This window comes from Echiichthys vipera (assembly GCF_963691815.1).
Source record: "Echiichthys vipera genome assembly, chromosome: 1".
Taxonomy (NCBI): domain Eukaryota; kingdom Metazoa; phylum Chordata; class Actinopteri; order Perciformes; family Trachinidae; genus Echiichthys; species Echiichthys vipera.
The window spans coordinates 29,016,282-29,043,540 of NC_139826.1; the positions used below are offsets into that span (position 1 = coordinate 29,016,282).

General features: G+C 38.6%; 1 protein-coding gene across 1 annotated transcript in view; it reads right to left on the minus strand.

Moving 5' to 3' along the window:
* Positions 1 to 27,259, minus strand: part of LOC310951498 (protein diaphanous homolog 3-like) — a 176,826-nt gene that overhangs the window by 139,012 nt on the left and 10,555 nt on the right. Inside the window, exons 4-9 of the mRNA XM_083919754.1 lie at positions 26,644 to 26,748; positions 19,774 to 19,904; positions 5,783 to 5,857; positions 5,526 to 5,595; positions 1,705 to 1,841; positions 750 to 855 (exon numbers count right to left, since the gene is read on the minus strand). Of these exons, the coding sequence (XP_083775880.1) occupies positions 750 to 855; positions 1,705 to 1,841; positions 5,526 to 5,595; positions 5,783 to 5,857; positions 19,774 to 19,904; positions 26,644 to 26,748 (624 nt within the window). The remainder of the gene's footprint in view (positions 1 to 749; positions 856 to 1,704; positions 1,842 to 5,525; positions 5,596 to 5,782; positions 5,858 to 19,773; positions 19,905 to 26,643; positions 26,749 to 27,259) is intronic.

The window sequence follows — 27,259 nt, forward strand, 5'->3', positions numbered from 1 at the left end:
GAAGTTTATAATTCTGGTATTGTGACAACCTTAATATATATAGACAAAACACAATATATTAAGTTTGGAAAAGGAGAGGGGGACAGTTTCTTTATTTTTTTGTGTTATTGTGTTTGCTTTTTTTGTCCTTGTTGCTGTGGGGTTTTTTGTACTATTAAATAATTTCTGGTTGTCCAGTAATTACAATAAAGCTTGTTTTACACCTTAGTACTAAATGTTTCTGTAAATTAAATGCTAAGTGTATCATCAGTGAAGGTTATTATTTACCAAAACTGCAACCCATGGGAGATCTTTATCTTAATTGAAAACACGATCGAATAATAACTTCATAGATTAGTTCATTATTTCAAATAGTAAAATCAGATTAACAGATTCTCGACTGCCTTGTTACGTTGGAGTTGCTGGTTTCATCTGCCAAATGAGCCAAACTAATGGCACTTAACCAACACTAACACATGAAATGATTTGCTCCAAGAGCAGCAAGTAAACACTAGGCACTGAATAATACAAGAATAAAATGAATAAATAAATCAAAACAAGCAATATAAAAAAAAGCTCCTCTGTTACCATTGTGACTGAAGAAACTTTAAAGACAAAATAATGTGTAAGTGACTAAGAGACCCCTGCCCACAAAGTGGTTGTAATATTTTAAACAATCAACTTCTCAAAGCCATTCCATATTTAATTTTCAGAAAAACTGGAAACAGCAAGGCATCAATGACTGTACAGTAGATGTACTTTGAACTTACTTGTAATTGAACCGAGCGGTCTCGTAGTCCCTGCACAATGGGACTGAACCTCTCCATGGCTCGCCATTCTCCTGCTGTGGTGATGGCTTCAAGGACCTTTTCCAAACTAAATAAGAACATGAAACGCATATGTGAACAATTGGGAGAAAATGGAGACCTACATTCATTTAAAAATGGATTTGGACCATGAACTGTCGCCTATTCCTCTGTATTCAAAGTTCCTTTTTTGTCAATATGACCTTAGCGGATGGGCTTTTGTACTGTAACATGTGCCTTAAGCCTTGAATAAGATGGCGATTACAATTTCAAAATAATGAAGTGTATAATTAACTCAATAATTAATTAGCAAGAACTAAATCATCTTCAGTTAAACTGGATATATTATTACTGTATATCTTACACTTGAAGTGCATCGTAAATGACTTTTTTTAGCTAATTAAGACCAGATGCAACATGTGTGTATATATTACGCATAACATTTTACTTGTAATATCTAACAAGACACTGCAGTCACTTTAAATCTCTCAACCTATTTTCCCTGCAAACATGTTTTGCATTTTTACCAAAACAAGGATAACACCTTATCTCCACCAGGAACGACTCTTGCAATACATAGTCAATATACCATATACATTTGAACGAGTTTTGTGATGTGTTCTTTTGAGACTGACACTGGATCTCATAAAATCACAGGCCTCTCTTTCCCTTACTCAGAATATTTATTGTATTCTGATATATTCTGAGACATTGCGGCAGTTCAGCCTTTTGCAAATTGTTGGCTATTTTATACTTTACCTTTTATCGTATAACTCTTTGACTTTAATTGATAATAATAAAGGGTAGTTATCAGGCCAAACTAAGAGAGACTTGCTTTGTCAAATCAAGAAATATCATCTTTCAACATCAGAAAAGCAGTAAGACATAGATCAGTTGAATAAATAAAGCAAGAACATACGTGTTCTCTTCGCCCACAATGCAGATTGCTGACAGCAGCTTTACCACGTCAGTCATCATGGCAGACTGCGTGGGATCAATGGCTCTTGCCAGTAAAGCAAGACTTTTCTCCTCCCCCAAGATTCGATCCAAGCCGTACTGCAGTAAACACAAACACAAAACATAAATACCATGATATGCTGTGATTTTCCCAATTTGCAAGAATACAATGTCCTGTGAAACAGAAAAAACAAATCTTGTTACCCTTAACAACACAAGATTAATTCAAACTCGGTATATTAACCTGCTCTCCAAATTAAGAAATGTCTGACCAAAGTAAGACTCAATGTTATCTGTGATTTTAGTTCCCTGCAATGCCATTCAGACCTGTCACAGCACAATTTATTGCACAAATGCACTTGGCTGCTGGGAAATTAGAATGATTTAGAATGATTCTGCTTTTTCAGTTTTAACATATGTTGTACACAAAAGCCAACAAAGAGAGAGAAAAAAAAACAGTCATGCAAGAATACCATCATTACAAAAAACAATATTGTGCATTTAACTGTCAAGACAATACTGGCATGAGATAACAGCATTGTACGATGAATAACAGTTCAGTGATTCAGAACTGTAATCACGGCTGAAGAATGAGAATTCTGGTTAATTTATTTTTTGTGGTTAATTTGTCAAGAAAAAAAATCAATCTACCAAAGTTGGATTGTGTTGGAAAATAAAATCTTCAGAAGAGATAATACCTTACATGTAATTAAGTCTGTGTACAGCAACAAAAGGGGTCTTTATTTTGCCAAAAAAGTGGTGCCTTTTTTTTTCTTTGGAAAAACAATTACAAGTTGCTTTTGTGGACCTCGTAGTTACACCAAGCATTACTGAGGGCTCAAATCATATCTTCTGTTTGCCTGTTTGATGTGGGCTTTATACATCCGAAGAGGGAGGCAGGCAGGCAGGCAGGCAGGCTAACCAAGTTATATGACTATTGTACTATTGCATCTGAATACTTATGTGTGAATACATTTTAAATAAATTATTTGCTTACTTTGTCATAAATACACATAACCTGTTTGTACAATTGATGGCTTCACAAGACATGCTTCATGGACATTCCTTAAAGGTTTTTGTACTGAAAAAGCCAGTGGTTGCTGAATTTCCAGAAATATAAAAAAGATTAACTGTGTCTATCCTCTGTTCATGCTGCAAAGAGTAGTTGACTCTACTGGACCTAATTGGTCTATTCAAACACATGTCTGGTCTGTTTTTAAATGTTTTAAGTAGGTGTCTTTATACTTTGGAAAATATAGCAGATATTCTAAATCCTCAATACCCTTTTCAAATACACAGTACTGTATATAGCAGAAACAGTGTAAATACTGCCCAAAATATTAGTCAAAAAGTAACGGAAATAAAATAGAAGTAAAAGCAGAGAGCTTTATATTATATATTTATAGTAACTATGTAGTTGCATCTAATCTATATTGGGGAAATCTGTTTTCTCGATATAGTTAAGTAGTTCAAAGGGCAGTTTCACAGTGTGGTCATTTTAAGTATTACATCATTATGCCATTGGTGACAGCCAACAAAAAACATGCAACTGTATGAACTGACGTAGGAAGCCAGGGAAAAAAAGCCTGCACTGACAGCTGGCAGAGAACACCTGTCTTCTTGGCATTGTGGGTACATCCTATCCCAAGATGCCTCTCTAGCCAGGGAAAGGTCTGGGCTGACAAAGGGGCCTACGGGTAAATGCTGGCGTCTGGCTCCTGTTGAGACGCAGGATTACATGAGACCTTACAGCACACTTTGTGCCAGAGCGCCTGTATATCTGTCTCCGTAGGGTTTTAGCTCCATGTGGCAAGATTTTTTTTCTTTCTTTATAGCATGCAAGGTGGAAAAGCTGAAGCATTGTGAAATAAAGCTACTTCAACAGAATATATTTTTTGGAGCTTAGGTCTGGGCGATAATTCAATATTAATATATATTATTATTATTATTATTAATATAAACCGACCTTAAGTGGAATCATTCTATCAGAATATGATCATATTATTTTATGGTTTCGCTAAATTATTTTTGCTCAACTTAAGATGCATAAGTAAACTAAAAAAAATTTTTTTTTAAATCAAAAGCTTCCAAAATGACTGACAGTGTAATAGTGTACTTTCAGGTACATGAAGGGGCAAGCTACATTGGTATGACAGCTTGTCTGAAGACAAAAAAAATGAACCAAATCTAACAACATGACTTATATTAAGTCAGCGAGAGACCCCTAATGTTAGTTCCCGTACGACTTTGGTTTATCGCACTGACCTTTTATGTCTTTCCGATTTTTTTTCTTTTGCTTCTACACTGTAGGTAAATTGCCTTTAAAATACTTAATTTGTGTTAAAGGGCTGTTTGTTCCATTTTATGGCTACTGCCCAGACTCAGGGCTCTGCTACCAAATAGTCCCAAAATCCAAGGAACTAAATCCATAACTAAAGTCTACTTTTCAGGATCTTCTTGCATTTCAAATAAAGATGTAGAATTGTAAATATTAGTCAAATAGACCTGCAGTAGATTTTTCATCACTGCTTTGTTTGAGATGTGACATTCAAACACAACAAAATAACAGAGAAACTGAGAGACATTGATTGTTATGTGAATTGGGGGTATTCATTTGTTCTTATTAGGGCTGCACCCATAAAGTCGAAGTACTGGTGGACCAAAAAATCCTTAGCACACCAAAATTTCATTGGTCTATTGCTTGCAGGGAAAAAAAACAAACATCTGGAGCCGTGTCTTGTCAAAATTAAGTGAAAATCTATGTTACCGGTGGCTGGCTTAAAAGGCTGGAGGGCTTTAATTTGAAGGTCACATGCAAACTTTGCAAGAAAAACTTCAACTATCACCATGTAAGTAACGTTAGCATAGCTACCTACCAGTGGTGGACGCTGGTCTTTCAAGGAGGGGAAGCTCATTTTTCCGGCCTACATCATAAATGTGTGTTTGTTTGTTAATTTATATGTAAATTCTACCCTTCGTTCCTTTTCAAGAAAATGATCTGTGACCATTTCGTACCAACTAGGTGTCTTTTCCAGGGACTTGACCAATGTCCTCTCAATGGCCAGCAGACCTAGGCGGCTTAAAGGGCCAGGCTATTGTAAAGTGTGAGTGATCGTGACGGAGGAGAAGCTCCGCAGCTGCCGCTGCTCGTTGGGAAAGAGAACGCAGAGTGACAGAACAGGGTCGCCAAACACAACGCTAGTCGTTTTCAACAAAGACAAAGTTGCTGGGGATCGGTAAAGTCTCTGGATCAGTTCAGAACAACTGAATGAAAAACTTTTGCTGGATGTTTATCGTTCAAGATCGCTGATTTGCTCATTTAGCTGTCAATCAAAAAAAGATTCCGCCTCAGACAGCTCATCCAATCATCATGCAGAAGCCGAGCGTCTGGGCCAGCCCATTGTCCCATAGACCCCCAGAGACACGGAGTGTTCGATGGGCGGGAAAAAGCCCGGCATTTATCCAATGACCGCCTAGTTTTGCTGCAGTGGAACAACCCGCTCTACACTTCCCTACTGAAGTCAGTAGAAGATGAGTGTCCGACTGTGTAAAGCGCTGCGGGATGAATGAGAAGGAAGTTGCGCCGGTTACCTGTGAAGAGTAGCTGATTCTGAACAAAAGATGAAGGCTTTCTAGCGCATATTTAGTGAATGAAATGTACACACAGCAGTACATATTTCAACAGTGTTTTGGTTTTTTTTGGTGACAATTCAGGGGAAGCTGAGCTTCCAATAGGCAAAACTGTAAAACCAAAATTAACAGAAAATAATCTATTGTCATTACCTTATTGTTCATGAAGGCTTTGAGACACTGGACAACTTTATGTTGATTCTTTTTGTCAAGTTTCTCTTGCCTATGGACAGAGAAAGATAGTAATGAGGAGCAATTGTTCTCTAATGTACAGCGTGAAGACAACAAATTGTATGCAGGGAGAAAATTACTGTATATAGAGAAATACAGATAAATGGCTCTGAATCAATAAGTCTAGTGAGATAGGTGAGTGTGTACAAGCCCACAAATGAGCGAATGCATGAACTTACTGTTTCTTGAACAGCAGTCTTTCCAAAATGTCCAGCAGTAGTCCCAGACCCTCATGGCCGAAGCTCTGCACCCAACTAAAATAACAAACATCAAATCAATATCACAACAGTGTAAGACTGACAACTAACAAGAACCCTTTCATACCCATCAGCCACTGTGGAAAACTTTAAGAAGGCAAAACACATGTATAATTCTGAACTTTGTGTTGAGGAAAAAGGCAGCAGTAGTAAACCTAGGAGTGTATGCCCTTAAAAGAACTGCACTATAATATTATAGAGTGAAATATCAAATGGAAGGCACATTCAGACACATGTAATGCTATAGTTATCTATCTATCTATCTATCTATCTATCTATCAACTATCGTATAGATGACACAGTACTGAATTTTTGGGAGTGATAACCATATCAATATCCAATACAACCCTATCCATAGTCAATAGACTTTTGGACATGACAACATTCTGGAGTTATTACTAAGAGATCCTCAAGTACAGCCCTGTTTGTCATCTTAGTCAAAGAAAAAACATTTCTTAGGCAACTGATGATGTTCAGGCAAAAACGTACAGCAATCTGTGATTTTTAATCCAATTTTTGCAGGTAACTTTTGTTAGTTGGCGTTTCCTCATTGTATATGCATAATAATAATCTAGATACTGTCCTTGGATTGTCTCAAACAAGACTGACTCTTAAGCTGATGTAATGCCTGTCCAAAAGTAGGCATAAATGTAAATGGATTTATTTACAACTGTAAATATCAATGAAATGTACTGTACAGCTATACCAAACAGGATTATAGGTACACTTATGTATCAGGACACATACAGTAGTTTTGTGTCCAAAAAACCTACTGGAGCTACTGTATTGATACAACCAAAAATATGTGTTTTGGTTGTATCAATACACTGGTATTGGTCATCTGAGAGAAACCAAAATCCCAATGCAGAGTAATGGGTCTGGGGCCAGAGGACAAAAATAAATTATGATGGAGCAATGGCGATTGCTCTAAGGCTGCAAGGGAAACTCAGCTTCCCCTAAAATGTCACCAAAAAAAAAGTGGCGAAATATGTACTACTGTGTGTACATTTCATTGACTAAATACGCGCAAGAAAGCCTTCATCCTTTGTTCAGAATCAGCTACTTATCACAGGTAATGCCCATTTGCACTAAACATGTATATATATTTATATCTTTTATCTTGTCTACTTTTGTAAATACTTTTTATTTTGTATTTTTCTGTGTTTTTTGTATTTTTATGTACACGGAGGAGGGAAAAAATCCAGAGTCAAATTCCTTGTATGTTTGCACATACATGGCGAATAAAGCTGATTCTGATTCTGGTAACTGTCGCAACTTCCTTCTAATTCATCCCCTCAGCGTCAAATCGCTTTACAGAGTCGGACGCTCAGCTTCTACTGACTTCAGTGGGGAAGCATAGAGCGGGTTGTTCCACTGCAGCAAAACTAGACGGCCATTGGATAAATGCTGGGCTTTATCCCGCCCCTCGGACGCTCGGCTTCTCTGAGGGTCTATGGGACAGTGGGCTGGCCTAGACCCTCGGCTTCTTCTGAGGCGGAATCCTTTTTTGATTGACAGCTAAATGAGCGAATCAGCGATCTTGAAGAGTAAACATCCAGCGAAGCATTTTCCAAGTTTTTCATTCCGTTGTTCTGAACTGATCCGGAGAAAAATGAGCTATACTTACAAAAAGCAAGTAATATTTGTGAGTTGTATCTCTTTAAGGAAGGTTAAGCAAGTTTGTATTGCTACTACGTCAAATATGCTAGTGGAGAACTGAATTTCCTTCTGCTCTTTGTGTGTAAGTAGAACATTTTCACTCCATCTTATGGTGAAAACAGGGCTTCTGTTAATGTAAATGTTAATGTTAAGCTTCCAGAAGACAAAATAGTGACCTTATACCTTTTCTGAGAGAATGCATAAATTTGGATATACAGTACAAAAACCAGAAAAAAAAATTGAAGGAAAAGGAAAACTGTGTGTGATAGTGGTTCATAGACTAAAATGAGCAATATTCCTTTGCTTTATGAAAACAATTCTACAATTTTACATTTTTTTTAAACAGAAAGGTAATCAAGATTTTTTTGATTTTTTTTTAAGTGATACTTTTCCTAGTTACTGGAAAATCTAATGCCAGAGATCTGAGGTTTTCACCCCCAAAAGTGAAGCCTGATTCAAATAAGGAGCACGAACAGGAACAAATATTACATTGTGAGTTTAGGTGAACACCTTTAGTGTATGGTAAAACAAAAAAAAGGACAAAGGCAACATGTGAGACTGAGTGACTGCACCTCCCTCCTGATTGAAACTGAACAACATCTCTGAACATTAGAATTCAGGGTTTGTAGCGTTTTTAATCAACAAGCTGCATGCCTCCCAGTATCAAATCTACAGAAATTCTCAAGGTGACAACATAAAATTAGAAGTTGATATCCGCATTTAATGTGTTGAAAAGAAGCATGGGGTTGTGAGCAGATGTGTCCATCTGTTGTTACCTTGTGTCATATGGTAGACACAATGTGAATTGTTACTTCAAAATTACCAAGGTTTCAATTCTACCTGACCTTTGCTGACAAGAGGCAAGGATGTGTTGGCCTCTACATCATCAAGGTGTATGACTATGTGTGTGAGTTTGTGACAGGGTCAAGAAAATAAGGGAGGCTGACAGAAACTGTCACTGCCATTCTGATGAGGACAGGGAGGCTGTTGCCAAGGTAGCCAAGTAATGAGGTTCTCATGTTTTAAAAAAAATCAATTTAGCTTACACTTCTCACTGGGCCATGGCCCAGGCCATTCTGGTTATGGAGTAGTCAAAGCGGGGGTCTTGATATGAGCTTCATTGAAATTCATAACTCAGCGGCAACTGCATGCTAGGTTTTCATCATCAGTAGCTGAGGCAGAGCGCAAAGGAAAATAACAAGTTGGTCTATAGCAGGAATTATTGCGCAGGAAACCATCAAGCCTGTACTGTCAGGGTCTGCGGCTACAATTTATAAGACATCTGGCTTGAAACACATTAGCGAAAAGTGGAAGGGGATAGTGGTGACATGAGTCAGCTTCCCAAGGCTTCTAGTAAAGGGCCTGGTATATATTGACTATCTGAGCGCCCAGAAAGGGAAATATATTAGTTGTCCACAACACCTTTTATTTTCATAAAATAGTTGTATCTAAGTTGATAATATCAAAACATTGTTAATAATAACTTTCAAAGATTAACCAGTCGTTATATTCGTATAATAAGTGGTTTCTTCCGGTTTGTATTCATATAAATGCTGTCTGTCTACATTCTAAAGTAATTAGTATTTTAATTCTGTTTGCTAATCTAGCATGCTTTGGCAGCCTTTGGGTTTCATTAGCCCCCCCATCCCAAATGAGAAACTTCAATCACATTCTCTGCCTGAATGTCCTTGGTCTTTGGAGCCATGTTGTGTGAATTATTCCGAAAACACTTTCCTCAGCATTTCTTTGCGTAAGAAACTGCAGCACCGATTTATGTCCAATAACTGCTACATGTTGATATTGTCATTAGTCATTTGGTATCATGAAGATAGGACAGAAATGACATGTACAGTATCAGAGTGCAACAAGGCCTGGGTCCCTTCAATGTTAACATTCATCACAATGTAGCTCTACCACCTGCAAAGCTTTGATCGACTCTGTGGTTTTTCTTACCAAGGAAAGCACCATAAATGAGCGTAACACCAGACCGCACTGAATTGCTGAACCAGAATAGTAATATTTTCCCCTCACAGTTAAGATACGATGGACAATGTACAGAAATAGGATTCTTGTAACTGCTATTCATCTGCAACTGACACACACAAATCTGTCTGCTTACAATCTTCCATGGCTAGTGAGAACACTGCCTAAAGTTTTGTTGGAAAATCATTCCATGTTATTGGTCAGTCTCCCAAGATATGAATGAGATGCTGCAAACTACATATTGATATTCATACAATGCAATAAACTGCAATTAATGCTTACTTAGAGGCAAACTGCAATCACACCTCACCATCAACAGATGCAAAAGAAGCACATGAATATTTGACTGGGGCCTTCATCTCAGAAAGACACCAAGAAACAGACAGAGAGAGAGAGAGAGACCGAAGGAGACGGAGACCGAGACAGAGACAGAGACAGAGACAGAGACAGAGAGAGAGAGAGAGAGAGAGAGAGAGAGAGAGAGAGAGAGAGAGAGAGAGAGAATTAAAAAATAAGGAAAACAAATTCCTCATCCCATTCCCTGGTAAACAAAAGCAGTCATAAATCAAAGAGAAAAATGAGGCGCCTTATCTGGCTAACTTCACAGCTAAGGTAGCTTGACTTCTAACAGAGTCTCAGGAGAATGCCTCCAAGGTTCCCAGGCAGTGCTGTACTCCACTAAAGCGAGCATGAACCAGAAATAAAATATTTACTTTAAAATGTTATCCCAAGTTTAACTGGTTATCTGACTCCAGTAGACAGAGAGAAGGAGGAAGCTGAAGTCTATAGAATAAAAGAATAAAAATAGGGCCATTTAATTCAGTGAGGACTGATGAGCAACACTTGTCTTGTAATTTCAAGGTATTTAACCAATGAAAAGAAATCTTTCTTTGTATAAAGATTTTAGTTGGGTTTTTTTAAAATGCATGTTTTTTCAAAAGAAATATTTTCTATAACACAGCCATAAACCTTTGCCAAGTCAATACTAGGACTGGAACTAACAATTTTAATTATCTCTTAGCAAGAAAAATGTAACACGTTTAAATATTATACCATGATATAAACCATGTATGTATGCCTTCCTCAGACAATCCAAAAACATATTTCACACCACATTAAAATCTTTTTGCCATGTTCAGCCCACAGTCATGTCAAAGTCTTTTATCAATATTCAGATCACAGAATACATAACCTACCACTTGAGCATGAATAGGGAATAAAATATTTCTGTCTTTTCTTTGGAGACTCATGTTTTTAAAAATGTACACTTAGTGGTCACTTCATGCACACCTGAAAATGCAATTCAATCAAATACAACAGCTCAGCCATTAATTATAGTTATAATGGACGAAACACCACTCCAAACTAATGTACAACCTCAACAATAAACATATCTTTAAATTAATACCTTTCATTATCTTTGTAAAGGTATAAGGTAGTTTTTTTTTGGCCTTTTCATGCCTTTATTGGATGGGACAGCTTGGAGAATGACAGAAAACAGGAGTGAGAGACATGCAGGAAAGGGCTGCAGGTGGGAATCAAACCCAGGCCGCTGCATCAAGGACTTCAAACCTTGGTACATTGTTCTAACCACTGAGCCACCAAGCTCCCCTTGTTTTGGATTTTATTAGACTTTCACAGATGCTCCAATAAAGCAGGCAATGAGTGTATGATTCTTTTATTTTTAAAAAGCATTTGTGTGCTTTTTATTCCGGTTTAAGTAATTGTGAATCTGTTTGTGCAGTACTTGGGTGACAGGTGTATCTGCGATGGTAAAAGCATCCAAGGTTTATTTAAAATGGTGTAAGAAAGGAAAATTCTAAACTGTACCTTACCTTACCTTACTGCAAATACAATAGATCTGGGGCCTTATACCTGAAGGTCAGTTTTAATATAAAATCAAAAAACAATTTCCACTTGTTTGTCAGAGCCATTTGTCAAATCTATTTAATACAATTACATTCTGTAGCCTTGCTGGTCCTGTGTGCTAGTGCTATGGCCTCTCTTAACAAAAAGGGAGAGAGCTAGAATAGCTGAGGTGGGTAAGATATACAGGGGTCAAAGGCAAGCGTCACAGGGTGACACTGGAGCTGCAGGAAGTACCAAATTACTTACAGCCTGCCTGCTCTGACAGAAGAAAAAGGATGAGGGAACACAGGTTTGTCAGCCTATACTAGCAGAATGCAAACACCTGATAATTGATTGAGGCATTGAGTGAGTGATGTTTTGCTACAACACTGCCAAGAAAATGACAGTGGTCAGCTTTCAAAAACAGTAGTAGACAAAATACCTTTAATGCCAAATGAATCCCACAACTGAGACTATAATGGGGCTATTAGATAGCACAGGGTTACCGCTGTCGGCCTTCTGTTTCTAGCCAAGGCAGATTTATGTTCAAACCAGACTATGCCATTATACATGAGCCTGGCTGTCCATTTTATCAGTGGTGACTTCATCAAAAGCCAGTGCCTACAGGCCATGTTTTCCTCAAGGATCTCACAGGTGAGGGTCCCATAAAGAGCAGTCGGTATGCATAGACTGTTGCTATGTACGTCACACTTTTAGGGGCGCTTAAGTAGCCAGGTATTCATCCATGATCCATTATCTCTAACCGCTTATCGTATTGACGGTCACTCCAGGGTAGACCCTGGGCAGGTCGCCAGACTATCACAGGGCTGAAACATAGAGACCGACAAACATTAACAAACACTTTTACACCTACTACAGAACATTTAGAATCAACAATTACCCTAACTAGCATGTCTTTAGACTGTAGGAGGAAGCTGGAGACCTCTGACAAAAACCACATTGACACTCCACACAGAAGGGCCCAACTTCACTGGGTTCTATGGACCTTTTCAAAGATGTCAACATAAACATTCTATATGTCCCCTAGTTTATTTCCTTTTGCAGTGTAAGTTAATGACATCAGCTGACAGGAAGTTACCATGGACCAACGCTGTTGCCTAGCAATGGAATTCCGTGAAAAGGTCTATATAGTAGACCTTCTTGATTGAATTCCATTGCTAGGCAACAGCCTTAGTCCTTGTTATCTTCCTGCTAGCTGATATAACATACACTGCAACAAGAAGTAAATTGGAACACATTTGGAATGTTTATGTTGACATCTCTAAAAAGGTGTATGGAAATGCATCACATTTGCGGCTGCATTTGACGTCCTGTCTACAGGGCTCCAGACTGTGACTATCACATTTTGCGACCAAAATTTGAGAGTGTGCGACTGAATTGTACATCTAGTCATGCATATGTGACCAGATGTCTCGCCATATCAATATGCAAGTGGCTAAACAGCCACAGAGTGACAGATAAGACAGAAATAATATGTAAGCACTGTAAGAAGATAGTGCCGTCAGCACTGTAACACAAACACGTAACACGTGAGCTTCTGCAGGCTACAAGTTATAGTCACAGTACCTGACGGACCCGAAGCCTCCGTATGTGACGCGCTGGGACAGGTGGTCTGTCCGTCTGTCAGTAGCTCCCCAGCCGAGTGACGGCAGAAATTTACTAAACCAAATTGTTTTCATGTCAGCTCCATGGAAAGAAATCAACAGTGTTTAACTGATTCACTGACTTTACCTCCGTGAGTACCATAGGCTACACTGCTCCTAACGAAAGTACTATGCAATGGCATCTGCAGCACCACCACAGCCCTCTGCTAAAAACAAACCCCTCTGTCAAGAAAATACTGAAATTTTAAAATAGTGTTAAAATCTTGTCGCATCTCGTTCTCATGGACTCAATATTGTGTATGGTATATTTTTTAATATTGTACTTTCATGACAGCGATGGTCAGTCTACCTTTGATGTTGCGTCTTCAAAACTGCACAATAAAAATGTGACACTGAATTTGAAACAGCACATTGTACTTTCTGCATTTATTATTGATTTACCATGTGTGCCCCTAAAAAATCTCTGGTTGCACCCCTAAAATTTTCAGTGGGGGGGCCACAGCGCTCCTTGTGAAAAAAGTTAGTCTGGAACCCTATTCTATGTAAGACCAATGCATAAATAACTATATTTTATTGATATATGGAATCTATTGTGATTTTATATTCCTTTTTGCTTCATAATTTTAACAATATATTTGGAACAGGTGCAGCAGTCAAACCAATGTCTTATCAAAAAAGGTAACTGACTAAACTGACTAGGTAATCATATTTACTGTTAACAAGAAAAACACTTTAATATGTTTGCCTAATTCGAGTTCTCAAGCAAATCTTTCCTTTGCACATGTCTGCTAAAGTCATATAGTGCAATCAAGAACAAAGAGAGGGTCACAAAAAGTGGATTTATCATGGTGATTCATCATAAAACATCATCAATTGATCAACATCAATTTTCTCTTGGCTGAATAGACATAGTTGCAGTGCTCAAGAGGTTCTAGAAAACATAATGAGGTCTCTGTTCTTTAGTCCTACATCCATGTGCCGTCACAGATACACTATTGTGTAAGTAGGTGGGAGAGAGTAGTAGTGGGTGGGAGTGCTATTCACATGTGAAGGTGAGCCTGGCAGTAGGAAAGCTTTATTAGCCATGAGAACGCTTAGACCTGGTAAAAATCAATGAGATGAAGGATTCAAGTTGTGTTAACAACATATAAATTAACTCACTTTCATTTACAGATGTGAGTAGTAAGAGGCAAAGGAAGAGAAGTAAGAAAAGGGGAAGTCACACGATACAAAAGGATGGTTTAGGGGGTAGATTCAACATATTTAACCAACATGAAACTATCCAGTCGAACACTGAATATAAACGGCTAGAAAAAGAGAGTTGAGTCTTTGTGTAAAAGTCCAGGTTATGTTGCATACCTGCTTTGGAAAGGTGCTTGGTAATATCATATGGCATGGAATGCAATGCTATTATCTATTGCTGTATTTGAGAGTTGATTGTCAGTGAAATTCCTCCGTGTGAGTGTGCGTGTGCGTGTGTGTGTGTGTGTGTGTGTGTGTGTGTTTGTGTGTGTGTGTGTGTGAATAAACACATTTTTTTAATTCGTCACGATTTCAAATTCCTGCCATCTGACTGGAGCTCAGAATGTAACTAGGGTTTTATAAATCCTGAATGGAAAGGTTCCCATCGGTACACCAATGGACAGATATGACCTCTGTCCCCATGGGGGCCGAGGTGACAGATAGGAGCTCATAGCAAGAGAGTCCAGAACCATCCCATATGACTCATTAGGACATGTAGCCGGGACGGTGCACAGACCGGCCAGTCGTCTAAATAGGATGCCTGGCTGTAGCCCAGCCAGCCCCCCACCAGTCCCAGGCTGAAGGGCCAGGAGGAGCGACTTCATCTGCTCAATGTTGGCCGCCAAACTGTCCACCTTGGAGGACAGACCGCCTCTCCCCTTCTTTTTGGGGGGGCACCCACCGCCGCAGCTCCCTCATGCCGACGCTGAGAATGGCCGGGCTGATGTGGAGGGAAACCGGTTTAAGGCAGAGGGGTCATTAGCTGTCGCCCGCCACTCCATCTCTGCCAGTCTAGCTAAAACAAACACACGGAACGAAATATGGAAGTATTTCGCTTACGTTGCTGACAGTAAGGGCAAGACCACAGACAGCACAAAGCCCGTCTCACCAACTTGGAGAAACATGGAGCTGACAGATATGCAGAGTTGTTCAAAGAGTTTTGAGAGCTGCAGGTTAGCAACAGGTAAAATAAATATCCCCAGATGTAGCATTAACTCAAGCAAGTGTTTATTTTGTGACAAGTGAACTTGTAATTTAGAGTTTCTTCTAGTCAGACAAATTAGTCATATGGTATGTCCTCTTACCTTTTAGCTTTCTAAGGGCGTGATCACACTATCCTTTTGGCCGCGGCCAAAACCGGTTTTTCAGCTAAAGTCTAGTACCTTTAAGTAGTGTGAGCGCACCCACTCCGCGCTCAACTCGGGCCAGCTGGGCCGCCACGGCCCGCTTGAAAGAGGTGGGCTTTAGCGGAGCCGTTTGCACATGTACGAGCACGAGCGTGCGCACGTGTACGAGCACGAGCACGAGCCCTACGGCAGTAGCGTTATGTCCGCCTGTTCGGACATGTAAATAGAAGGACGGACCATGCGCGGACATTTAACAACAACAACAATGGTGGTGAAAGGTTCACGTTGGTGTGATGCGGAGGTGGAGTGTTTACTGCAGATTTGGTCGGATGAAAATATTCAAAAACAGTCGACAAGACGCACAAAAACTCCGAGGTCTGTGGAAAGATTTGTAAACAAAGCCACACACACGCGATCAATGCGTGTGACGTGTTACGGCTTGAAGGCGTATGGACAGCAAGAAGTATTGGCCGAGGCCCTGGTAGTGTGAGTACAAACAGGGCTGGGGCGCGGGGGGGAGAGGGAGGGGGGACAAGTACCCTAAAGTCCGGGTCTCGGTCCGGGAGGATAGTGTGAGCGCGCCCTAAGGTAAGAGGTGGAAGGTAGTTTCCTAACAAAACCAACAGATAATGCTAATTATTTCAATATTTTATTATCAATATTTGGTATGTTAATACTCAGTTTTTCTACTTTATCTATAAAATAGTTATTAAAATAATTAGCAATATCTGTTGGTTTTGTTAGGAAATTACCTTCCACCTCTACAAAGGATGGAGTGGCTTTAGTGTTTCTACCTAATGGATAATTTAATGTATTCCATAATTTCTTCCAATCATTCCTAAAAATCATTAATCCTATTTTCATAATATAATTTATTTTTATGTCTATTTTATTTTGTGACAGAGTTTCTTAGTTTATGATATACCTGCCAGTCATGTTCATATCCACTTATCTTTTTTTTTTTTCACTTGATCTCTTTGTTTCATATGCTCCTTGATCTCATTGTCCAACCATGGTGTTCTGGCATTTCTGACAGTAAACTTCTTAAGTGCTGTATGCTTATTAACCAGAGACATGAAGATTTCATCAAATTTGGACAGAGCTTTTTCAGTATTAGTACTCAACAGCACATTAGTACATTCTTGACTTCATTCAGAAAATGTTCAGCTGTTCTCAGCACAAAGTGCAACACGGTACATGCGCAGTAAGAAGATGAAAAGGAACAGATCCTCTGTTGACAACGGAAGATATAGCCTTCCAGGTGTCACGTGGGGGGGTCACAGATGACTATGTTGGTATTAGGTACTCGAAATGCGCATGCACGAGGTGGAGATGTCCAGTGCTTTACGCACAGCCTCTGGTTGTTAGTAAGGATGAAATAGAACTGGCTACAACTTCAAATGAAAGAGGTCACAGATGGCAACCACTGGTGTAGATAACAGCCCACACTATAAACAGAAGATCAGGGATACAACACAATGCAAGGGTCCCTAAGATGATGCAAGACCACAGTCATCCTCAATCAGCTGTGAAGAGCATGACAGAAATATTTTAAAAGAAAGGCATTGTGTCTGCATCAATGTTCATGACTTTGAAGCAAATTTCCATGAACAAATTCTGTGAAATGTTGGTGTATACTAGAGCTATGATTGGGCTTAAACCCAACCCTACATGACCCTGGATAGCTTCTGTCCAAGCACAGCCCAAAAATTAACCACAGCAGCAGTTTTAGGCCAGAGCCAAATTAAAACTCTAATTTCCACTGCTTTTTTTAAATCCAGGAGATTGGGCCCCACACATCGGTATACACAATCCATACATTATTCATGATATTACACAGGCTATATGGTCATTACTTAAAATAATATTAAGAAAGATTAAAATGTGATGATGATGAAATGTGCATGAACCTGACCCGATTCAAGACTGAGGGAATGTTGGCTAGAACAAGAGCCCAAAGGTCAGAGGTCACAACCTGTCAAAAGAGAGAGTTTTGTTGCCTATTACCTTCTTTTGTGGATATGTTACATAGAAAGAAATGTAAGTAACTGAAATCAAAAGTAAACATATATCCCAAATCAGAAGCATTAAAGGGATGCTTATCCAATTTTAATCCAGGTCTGTGTCATGGCAAAGAGGGCATTGTTTTCAGGTGAATTGTGTTTGGCCTGTCTATGTGGCATTTAATTTAAGTGACAGGAGAGGAACATTTGATCTCTTTAGACAGAGAGGACCAGTAAAATGTTTCTTCAGGATCCACTACGGCTACATTTTCTTCTCATCGAAAGCAGTTTTAATGTCATCGTCTGTCGTTTGTCGTTTCCTCGCTTTGCAAGAGTGCATAATTTGCGGGGTGAGTAAGTAATTACCTCTAGTCTCTAATATTTTCAGATGAATTTAAATAAAAAGGTTAGTTATTGATCATCTAATCTTTTGTATGGTGTTTTATTTACGTTAAACATCACACTTTGATTTTAAACTAGTGGTTATGTAGAAAAACAATTTTTTAAATTTTATTTCAAGATGGCTTAGATTGTATTTTGGACAGTTCCAGGAGGATAGTTAAAAAGTGCCCTGGGGCCCAATCAATTTCACTGGGACACAGTGAAATGACCACCTTTGAATCCCAGGGATTGACTACATTAAAAACCTCAACCATCAACATCACTGCAATTTGCATTTCTTATTAAGCATTTCTGCTATAAAAATAATTCTAAACACTGCATGGAAAACCTACCAATATATTTAAAATATTTTCATTAACAAATGCTTGTGTGAGAAGCGGTATGAACAAAATTAATTTTAGGAATACCAAAGTGTCAGCAGATAGTTTCCAGCCCCCTAGGATTGCCAAGCAGTATTGTTACTAGATGGGGATCACTTTCTGTTTTCTCTGAGCTAGGTTACCAACAAAAGGAAACTGCATTTTTTTTTTACAGTGATAGCATATTTTCGGTCGTTAATTTTTCACATGAACAAGTAGATCGAGCAAGTCAGGCTGCTTATCCAGTCACCAGATCCAATCAGTTACATGTAATAATATGGCTACCTCTGGCAACCTGGCAATATCGCTAGAGTTCAGTTGTTCCACCATCCATCATTCACGCTACCTGATGATAGCTATTGTAAGATATTTTGTTGAGTTGTAATATGTTTTGTTAATGTGCATTTTAGCGAAATGCTATCTGATAAGCAGTTCTGCGTTGTAACGTTATCGTTATATGTATAGAGCTTTTATTGTGAAAGGTAGATAGGAAAAAACATGTTTATTTAACTTAGTTATTCGATAGTTAGACTACAAATCATTCAATCAAAGTGCATTCCTCTTCCTTTGTACCATAAAGCAAGTTGCCATTTTGCATATAGAAAACCTAAAAATCTACTGTACATGTCGGTGGTGTCAATATTCTATAGCAAATACATTGTGCAATCAACATTTACTTAAAAGAAGAGTTATCTGTTGGCACTTCACTTGTCAATTCCACTGAAACTGCATAACAGTGGAATTGCCCCTTTTAACAACCTAAAACAACTGGTTCACAGGTAGTACTTATTGCTGGACTACTGGATTTAATTAGACTACATAGATGTTGGTGATAGTGTGCTCACAAAAAATATGCACCATTTTAAACTACTAGCCCTTAATGGAGAAGTAAAGTTATATTCATTTTTCTTGCAGACAACTATAGTAGCGGACAGCTGGACGACTTATAAAGCTCGAATGTACATTACGCTCTCATTTTTAAATGATCAGCATAAACAATGATAAAAATGTCTCGACAATAATCTGTGTTACTATATAAAGAGACAAAAGATATGTATTAACTCAACTAAGACTCCTAAGGGTCATTGATGTAAGAAACTACTTATCGACCATTTTAAAACTTTGTTCCTTACGCTGCTGAAGCAAAATATTACACCTATGCTTTTTGGAACTATACACATTCAACAGTTTAAACAATTTCAATCAGACTCTGGGTTGATTATGGATGAATATGGTTATTAAGCCATGGTGTTTTGTTCCTCATGAAGCATTTTCAATTAGCAACAGCTCTGATTCACACCTCTCTCTGGAATGATCTTCACAGCCACAACCCCTGAGGTTCACAGTATGCAGTCAGCTGCAGCTCTGTTCGCTTTTCTACTTAACACTTGTTTAATGCCTTGTTGGAATTGTTTTATTCCATTACAGTAAAGTAAAATTTAAATTGTTATTTGGATGAAGAAATACAAACTTAAAACAGGCATAATAAGATGTAAACAAATAAAAAGAAAAGCATGTCATATGATTAGCAATCCCATCCAATCCAATCCCATATGTCTTTAGACTGTGTAATTATTATAGAAAATAATAGTGGAATAGGGAATAGTAAGGGTATTTAAACTAAATAGAGCAAAAAAATTCCATTGCCATAAGCTCGCACTGTACCTGACAGGGTTACTGGTAAGGGACACCCGCAATGAGTCTAGGCAGGCAAACAGACGTTCGTCCATCGCCCCTGACTTAAGCTCTCCAAGGAATTCCTGAGGAGATATCTGATGGCTGCTTCTCAAGCTACCCTGGAAGAAAGAAAGAAACAAGAAATCTTTTTAGCGCAGCGATGGAAAAAGTGATCAATACAAAAGGAAAAAAAAGTCTGAAAAGTCAGTGCACTTACAGAAAAACCATGTTGACAGTTTTTAACAGTTGATTGCAAAAAGACAAATTTGAAAAAAAGCCCAAGGATTCTTTTCCAGTATCATGCGATTGTCTCTTTATAAACCTGAATATCAACATGGATGTGTCAAAAACTGCACTTCATCAAATGGCTACTTGAGGCTGACTCCAAGAGAGTGAATCTCCATAGAGGCCCATGTTAAAATGGCCAACTTTATAGAAGAAATACACATTTACAGCCATGTACAATAACAAATTTTTTTATTCATGAAAATTGTATGAGGGGGGGCAAATTATTTTTATAACTCACCCATTTGAATAATATTAAGTCTTAAAGTTCTTCATAATTAAAGGAGTGGCTGCTCTCACAGGTGGCTGACTTTAGCCGCTGCTCTGCTAAACACCACCGACACCTTAGCTCTTGGTCATGTTTGTGGTATTGGTGCATGTATTGGTGCCTTTAGGGTGATTTTTCATGCAAATATCAGACAAATATGGCTTGCTGTGTGTTTAATTGTACTAAAGGGCTGTTCAAGAAGTATGTAGCCCATTTTTTAGTTAATTCTAGTTTTATTTTAATCTGAATTTGAGTTGATGATGCTGCTAAGTAACTCCATCTCCAGACTGCCACTACCCCGGCGAAGTAGGCTAGTTAGCTTCTCGGTCTTCAAGACAGGCTTTATTCGGACCATCAGCTCCACCACGATCCACCTCTTTACCCATTTCTGGATTAACCGGGGTTGTGATAACCTGTGGTGGGTATTAAGACAGACTGAATGATTAATTGAAAAATAAAATCTAAGTATTAAATGACAATGAAAAAATTCAGTGAAATTGTCAGAAACCTTAGTTGGCATTTAATCATGTCACAATATATCAGATCATTTTCAACCAAATTCAGTATGTTATCACTTAAAAACAAAACATTTGATCTGGAGTAGAGTTATTAATTCATTGATAATGTGCACGTTAGATCAATGACAGCCATATACAACAAGCACAAACTGTTTAGGCCAACCCTGTCTTTCTCTTGATTTGGAAAGGCATTTGACTTAATATTCCTCACGACATGTGTACAAATGTACAAAAAGATATGCATTGCAAATGTACATGTATATAACTTCAAAGCTTCCCTGAAAGCCATTTTGTTCATACCTGTAGTTGTAAAACATTATATTGAATTAACATGAAAAAGTTCAAAACTCTTTTTTAAGCTTAGAAGTTCCAATAAAAACACCTCAAGCAGTTATATTTTAAATTAGTCTAACATTTGAAGTAAAAATGACAAGATGTTTTTGACCATCAAATTTTTCAAGGCTTTTGGATCAAAGCCAGCAGCCTAACATCCTTAAGCAAGCCCAGGGTTGTTCCTCTGTTCTCTTAAATAAGATGGTAAATAAAGTTGCTAATTGGTTTCCAGACATCCAAATATCTTACACCAAAATGAAACATTTCCCAAATAGCAGAGCATCTAAAATATTTTCTTTTTAGTTCAAAACTGTCATCAACAAAAATCAAACAAAAATCAAACAGAAATCACGACAATTAACTGAGAACCCCCTGTGTCCTCCTGTCCATGTACCCATAAGAGAAATAAATAAATGTACAACTTTTCATCTTTTTATCTGACCATACATTTGGAAAAACAGTGACTATATATCCCTGTCTAATAACAATATACATGCATATAGCCAAACTAGTGAATATACCTTAACATTGCATTAACATTGCAACTGAAGGGTGGTGTAGAGACAAAGCTACACATATTCAGTTTATCAAGAAAGCTGCACTAATACCAAAACATCAAATATAATCTGGTATGTTTTTGATTCATCAAAGGCCTCAGAATCACTACCAGCAGCAATAAATAATCCCTAAACCTCGCAAGCTGCCAGAACAGTGGAATAATGCCCAGCCTGTCTCTCCCCTGACACCTCAAGCCCCAAATCTACGATACTCTCCTCAATATATAATAAATATAAAATTAGCTGTCAAAATTGGACTTAAAAACCCAACCATTATCTTCAATCATTAAAGGATGTGTTAAAATGATCATAAGCAACTCTACACCATAGAGACATAAACTATAAATGCACCCTCCTCCCAATCAGGTAGCAGTCTTCTCAATCCAGCACTCAACAAGAACACAACCCACCAGTGTTGTTTTTATCATGGCTGAAACTTGTGGCCTCGTTACTCCACTCCCATGATGACTATGAATTTTTTTTTTTTTTCGCAATCTCTTCTGCATCATATGTCTCTAGAAGACTGTAAGAGAGGCAACTTCTGCACCCTAGCCCATCAATGATACAGTGCCTGCCTTCCTCCCTTTTCATCTGTTGGCCCAGTGGTCAAATGCCTCTCTTGTCCATGATAAAGACCAACCCGTTTGTTTCTCTGTATCTCTAAGGCCTCTAGCAGTCAGAAAACTATAAGTTCTGCTCATAGCAGAAACAGGCATTTGAGCCTTTCTCACTAAATGAACATTAGTGATAGCCTTTTGGTCCACTGCAAGAATCAGAGGAACTGTGGATCCAGCCCAGGTAGTGTTCCCTGTGACCCTTTTGCGAGTTACATGAGTTCCATACTACGTACAATTTTCCTGGATGGATGGGTGGATGGATAAATAGATGAACAGGTCTACTGTTGCATGCAGTAGAAACTAAGGGTAAAACAAAAACCTTCTACAGCACTGTCTTTTCATCATGCTAGCCTGCAACCCTGTGTAGAAGAAATCCTGTCTGTGATTTCCAATTATTTTTTAAATAACTGTGCCTACACCAATCATGGTAATAGAGCAGCTTTCTATCCGTTGTTATCCCATCTCAGCCACCCTTTCTAGTGGGGCCTTCGGTCCTTATAATGGGACTTTATAGTGGAACAGGGAAGCAAAGCCTCAATCCCTCCACCTCAATGCACACTTACTTTTAGAGAATTCTATTCTGTTCCTCCCTCACCTTGGATATAAAATGTAGATCAAATTGGAGAACAAATTATAAATACTTGATTTATTCTGAAATACTATTATGTTTTTATTGTTCGGAATTTGATAAAAAAAATATCCGCTGTGGCTATACTACTGCTGTACAAGCATGTTTTTTTAAATCACCAAGGCACTTCAAAAAGTGAGCAAAATTAGAGAACACTTTCAGATACTTTTAGATACCTTTCCAGTTATTGATGTTAATCTGGCACTGGGTGAAATTTACGTAATTGTTGGACATACCTACTGTATTTATCTGGCAGCTCTCCTGGTTACTTTGCATGATGAAATGCTGCTCTAAGTTGACTGAAACCCTGCGACAGCAGGTTATCCAGATGAAGGTCAATGGCATGACCCTCTCAGCCATTGCAAGAGAGGTTTTGCGTTGCAAGAATTTTGAAACTTTACAAGGACACATATTTATTTAAGTCCCTCAAAAAGGCCGGTCCACGTAAAACACGTGCACAAGAAGGATGGAGGAGAGGGTTTTGCAAAGACTCTTGATTGGGGAATCGGTTCAACATTGCTCCTGAAACTGCTCGCCAGTTCTGTGCTGAACAGGGCAAGGAACTGTCTCAGCACACAGTGTCTGGCTGGTTAAGACAATTTGGACTAAAAGACCACCCTGCAGTGACCACAACTCTCATCAGCAATTGTTTCCCAACGAGCCCGTAATTTTCATGCAAGACAATACCCTGTCACACTGCAAAATGGGTTACGCATTTTCCTGAAGCTAAGAATATCGAAACAATGAACTGGCCAGCCCAGAGTCCAGATCTAAAGCCCATGGAGAATCTGTGGAAAATCCTCTGCAACAAAGTAATGGCTAAAAAAAACACTTGTTACCGAACTGTGGAAGAGCCTGCACGAAGAATGGACTAAGATCAAACCAGAACAGTGTGAGAAACTAGTGATGTCCTGTGTGTCCTGTACTGTTTTTTTCACAAAATAAAGGTTTTTGTGCCTTGGGTATTTTTAAAAAATGCTGTGGTATTGGTGCAGTTGATGAAATGTTTAAATAAAGAACACCTTTAAAAAAAGATGTATCTCACCAAGAGCAGTTTTTTCAGGGCAATGAAAATTGCTCGTTCTCCTTATTAATTGTATTGCTCATTTGACCCCCCTCTACACCATTTCCAGTAGAACTATTTTGGTGACAACTATGGCAACACAACACACTGTAAAAGGTCAGCAATTATTTGGTTTAAAAAAACACATGACAAATGTTTCTAATCCCAAGTCAGAACCACACCTGACTATGTGACTTGTGACTGATTAAGTCCAAAGCTTCAAAGTATGAGAACATTTTCCACCTGGTACAAAATAATGCAAAAAAAAGTAATGAGTGTTTAATCAATATTATTCTCCAATCACATGACATTGCAACTGTCCATTCATACCGTGCCCAAGCAAGCTTCACGGCTTAAGTCTAGTTTGTTTGACCAGTGTGAGTACAACTGTACCACGCCCAGGCACGGCATGCTTGCCGACCGCCACCCAGTTAAGAGGTGGACTTTTGGAAAGCCCGGATGCACATGTAAGGGTGCACATGTATGAGCGTGAGCATTGACGGCGGTCTTGATGTCTATTTATATGCGTCTGTTCCCTGCAACGGACATTTAAAAAGTTGCCACCGAACGGTTCTTGGTGGTTTGATGTAGAGGTGGAGTGTTTACTGCAGATCTGGTCAAATGCAAATGTTCAAAAAGAGTCAGACAAAACTAAATCTCCGAGGGGTGATAACATATAAGCAGTACGTATTGAAGCCGCGGCCCACATCATTTCAACTAATGTGAGTACGCGGGGGAGGAGGGAGGGGGAGACAATCACCCTAAAGCACAGGGCACGGTGTGAATGGACAGTGTGAGTGCACCCTGAGGCTGTGGTTACACTTGTCTTTTTATTGTGATTTTTGTGTACTAAATTGTGGCTCAGCTTTGTCTGCGTGTGTCCACATTTGATACTGTGACCTGCCTGGTTAGATTTATTTCTGCATGAATATAACTTGAATTCTACAAAATATTTGCATCTAAAATGGCACTGAGAGACTCCTTTTCTTTATACCTATAAAATGACTAGGGAGATGTTGTATAAGCTGGATATCCCATCTGCAAAGCGCATCAATGGAAAGTGACTACAAAGGGGTCCAACACTTTGAATATGCTTCATTGTCTTTGAGATAATCATCCAGCCCTTTATGAGTCAACCTTTATGAGTCAAGGTTAAAAAAAAATGACTAAGCTGGAACAAAACAGTTTGTAGTTCTTCTTCTTGTTTTGTAGAACTTCGGAAGTAGTTCACAACATGCTACCGTTTCCTTTCTGAATCTTGTGGGGATGTATAAAAGTTACCTTGATATATCTTCAGTTCTCTGAGTATGTGCAGAACCCCATATTTTAAATATAAAGTTGGTAGGTGGTAGGTACATACAGTAGGCTTACATGTATTATGAGCAGTTTTATGTACAGGACAAAAAAAGCTTATCTTTTTCCTTCCAGTGCCGAATAATAATTTCCCTGATTTAGAACACACTCACACTGTCGATTCGTACCATGCCCAAGCACACTTCATGGCTAAAGTCTACTTCTTTTGACCAGTGTGAGTACGGTGTTTCCCCTACCATTATTTTAGGGGGGGTGAAACATGGATGAAACATCTTGTGTTTCATCCTTTTGCCGTCATTGTCGCCATTTCTCGCCATTTCTCCGGTTTCTTTGCGTACGCCCGGGTCAGAGTGTGCGTGGAGGACCACACTTTTCTCCCGTCAAGCTTGCTTTTCATAAATCTCAAAGTTTGCTAAAGCATGGGACCCTGTACGAATGGACAGTGCGAATGTGCCCTAATAATCGTGAAACAGGGATGATTCCTCTTACAATTATCATGATATATCCTAATGTATTCTGGTTGATTGGATCCAAATTTAAGCAACATTCAACATACGAGCATGCAGACTTGACAGATGGCATGATCTGATGTCGCATTGAAAAGACAATTGTGATCACAGCCTTAGATGATATGAATCTTGACTCTAATATGAATAGTTATTTTTCCAACACCCCATCAGGGAGATACCGTTTGTCAACACGCTTATTTCATTTTCTCTCTCTAAACATGCAATTTACCATGTCTTGTATAAATGTAACATTTCATAAAAATGCTATTTGAAGGATTTTCATTTGTTGCCTTTGGGCCGGTGGCAACATTATATTACCATGCAGGTAAACAAACACAGGCATATAAACGGGCTGGTCCCCATAGTAACTAGATCGACAGCCTCAAGCAGCTTTTGAGGGATATCTGATTAAAGCAAATATAATAAATGTAACCCTTCTTTGCAAGACACTGTGCCAACTTGTTAAACAAAAAAACAAGTATCACAGACCAGTGATGTTGCTTGTTACGCACCCTGCATCTCTGATGCATTAAAAATGCACAGTAAACTCGCTATCTATGAGTCAAGGGGATGCACCCTATATTTTTTCTGATAATGTCACATTGTGAAAAACAAATAAAATCACAGAAATAAACAAAAGAAACGTCAAAAAGACACACACACACACTCACACACTCACACACTCACACACTCACACACTCACACACTCACACACTCACACACTCACACACTCACTCTCTTGAAAAATATGCATTCAAAAACTTACAGTTTTAGAGGCAGTAAAGATATACTGGATGACCATTTCCCTCTTTGTGTTGAGGTCCTTGTCTCTTAAAGGAGTCTTTTTTTCCTCATTCAAGTTCATGTCCTCCTGAAAAGAAAAAAAAGCTTATCAGAAAGAGGATGTAAGTTTTATTGAAATGTTAATGTAATCTGATTTAAAATACAATGTTTTGCACCCCCTGACCAGTGCAAAACATTTTTGGTAGAATAAAAAAAAAAACTGTATCAGTGTCTGACTTTGAAAATGAAATAAAAATCTTCTACCCCGTGAAGTATTCCAAAAGTACCCCTAAGGGTATGCATACCCCCTTTTGAGAAATACTGTACTTAAGCAATATTATCTTATTCTTCTGACAATTTTTCCACTTACATTTTTTTTTCTTAATTTAATCTATTGATTTGGTATATTGGCCCACACATAAAACTTTGTTTATATCTGGAAATTATGTTTGAAGTATTGGAAGGCATGGTAAATTGTGACCATGTTGAGCCAAAACCAAAGGAATATCTTTGATCAGTGCTGCCTAGTTTTACAGTTTGATCAGAGTTTATGAGCAGTCACTGACACTGCATCACAGACTCCTCTGCTCTGAGTGCTT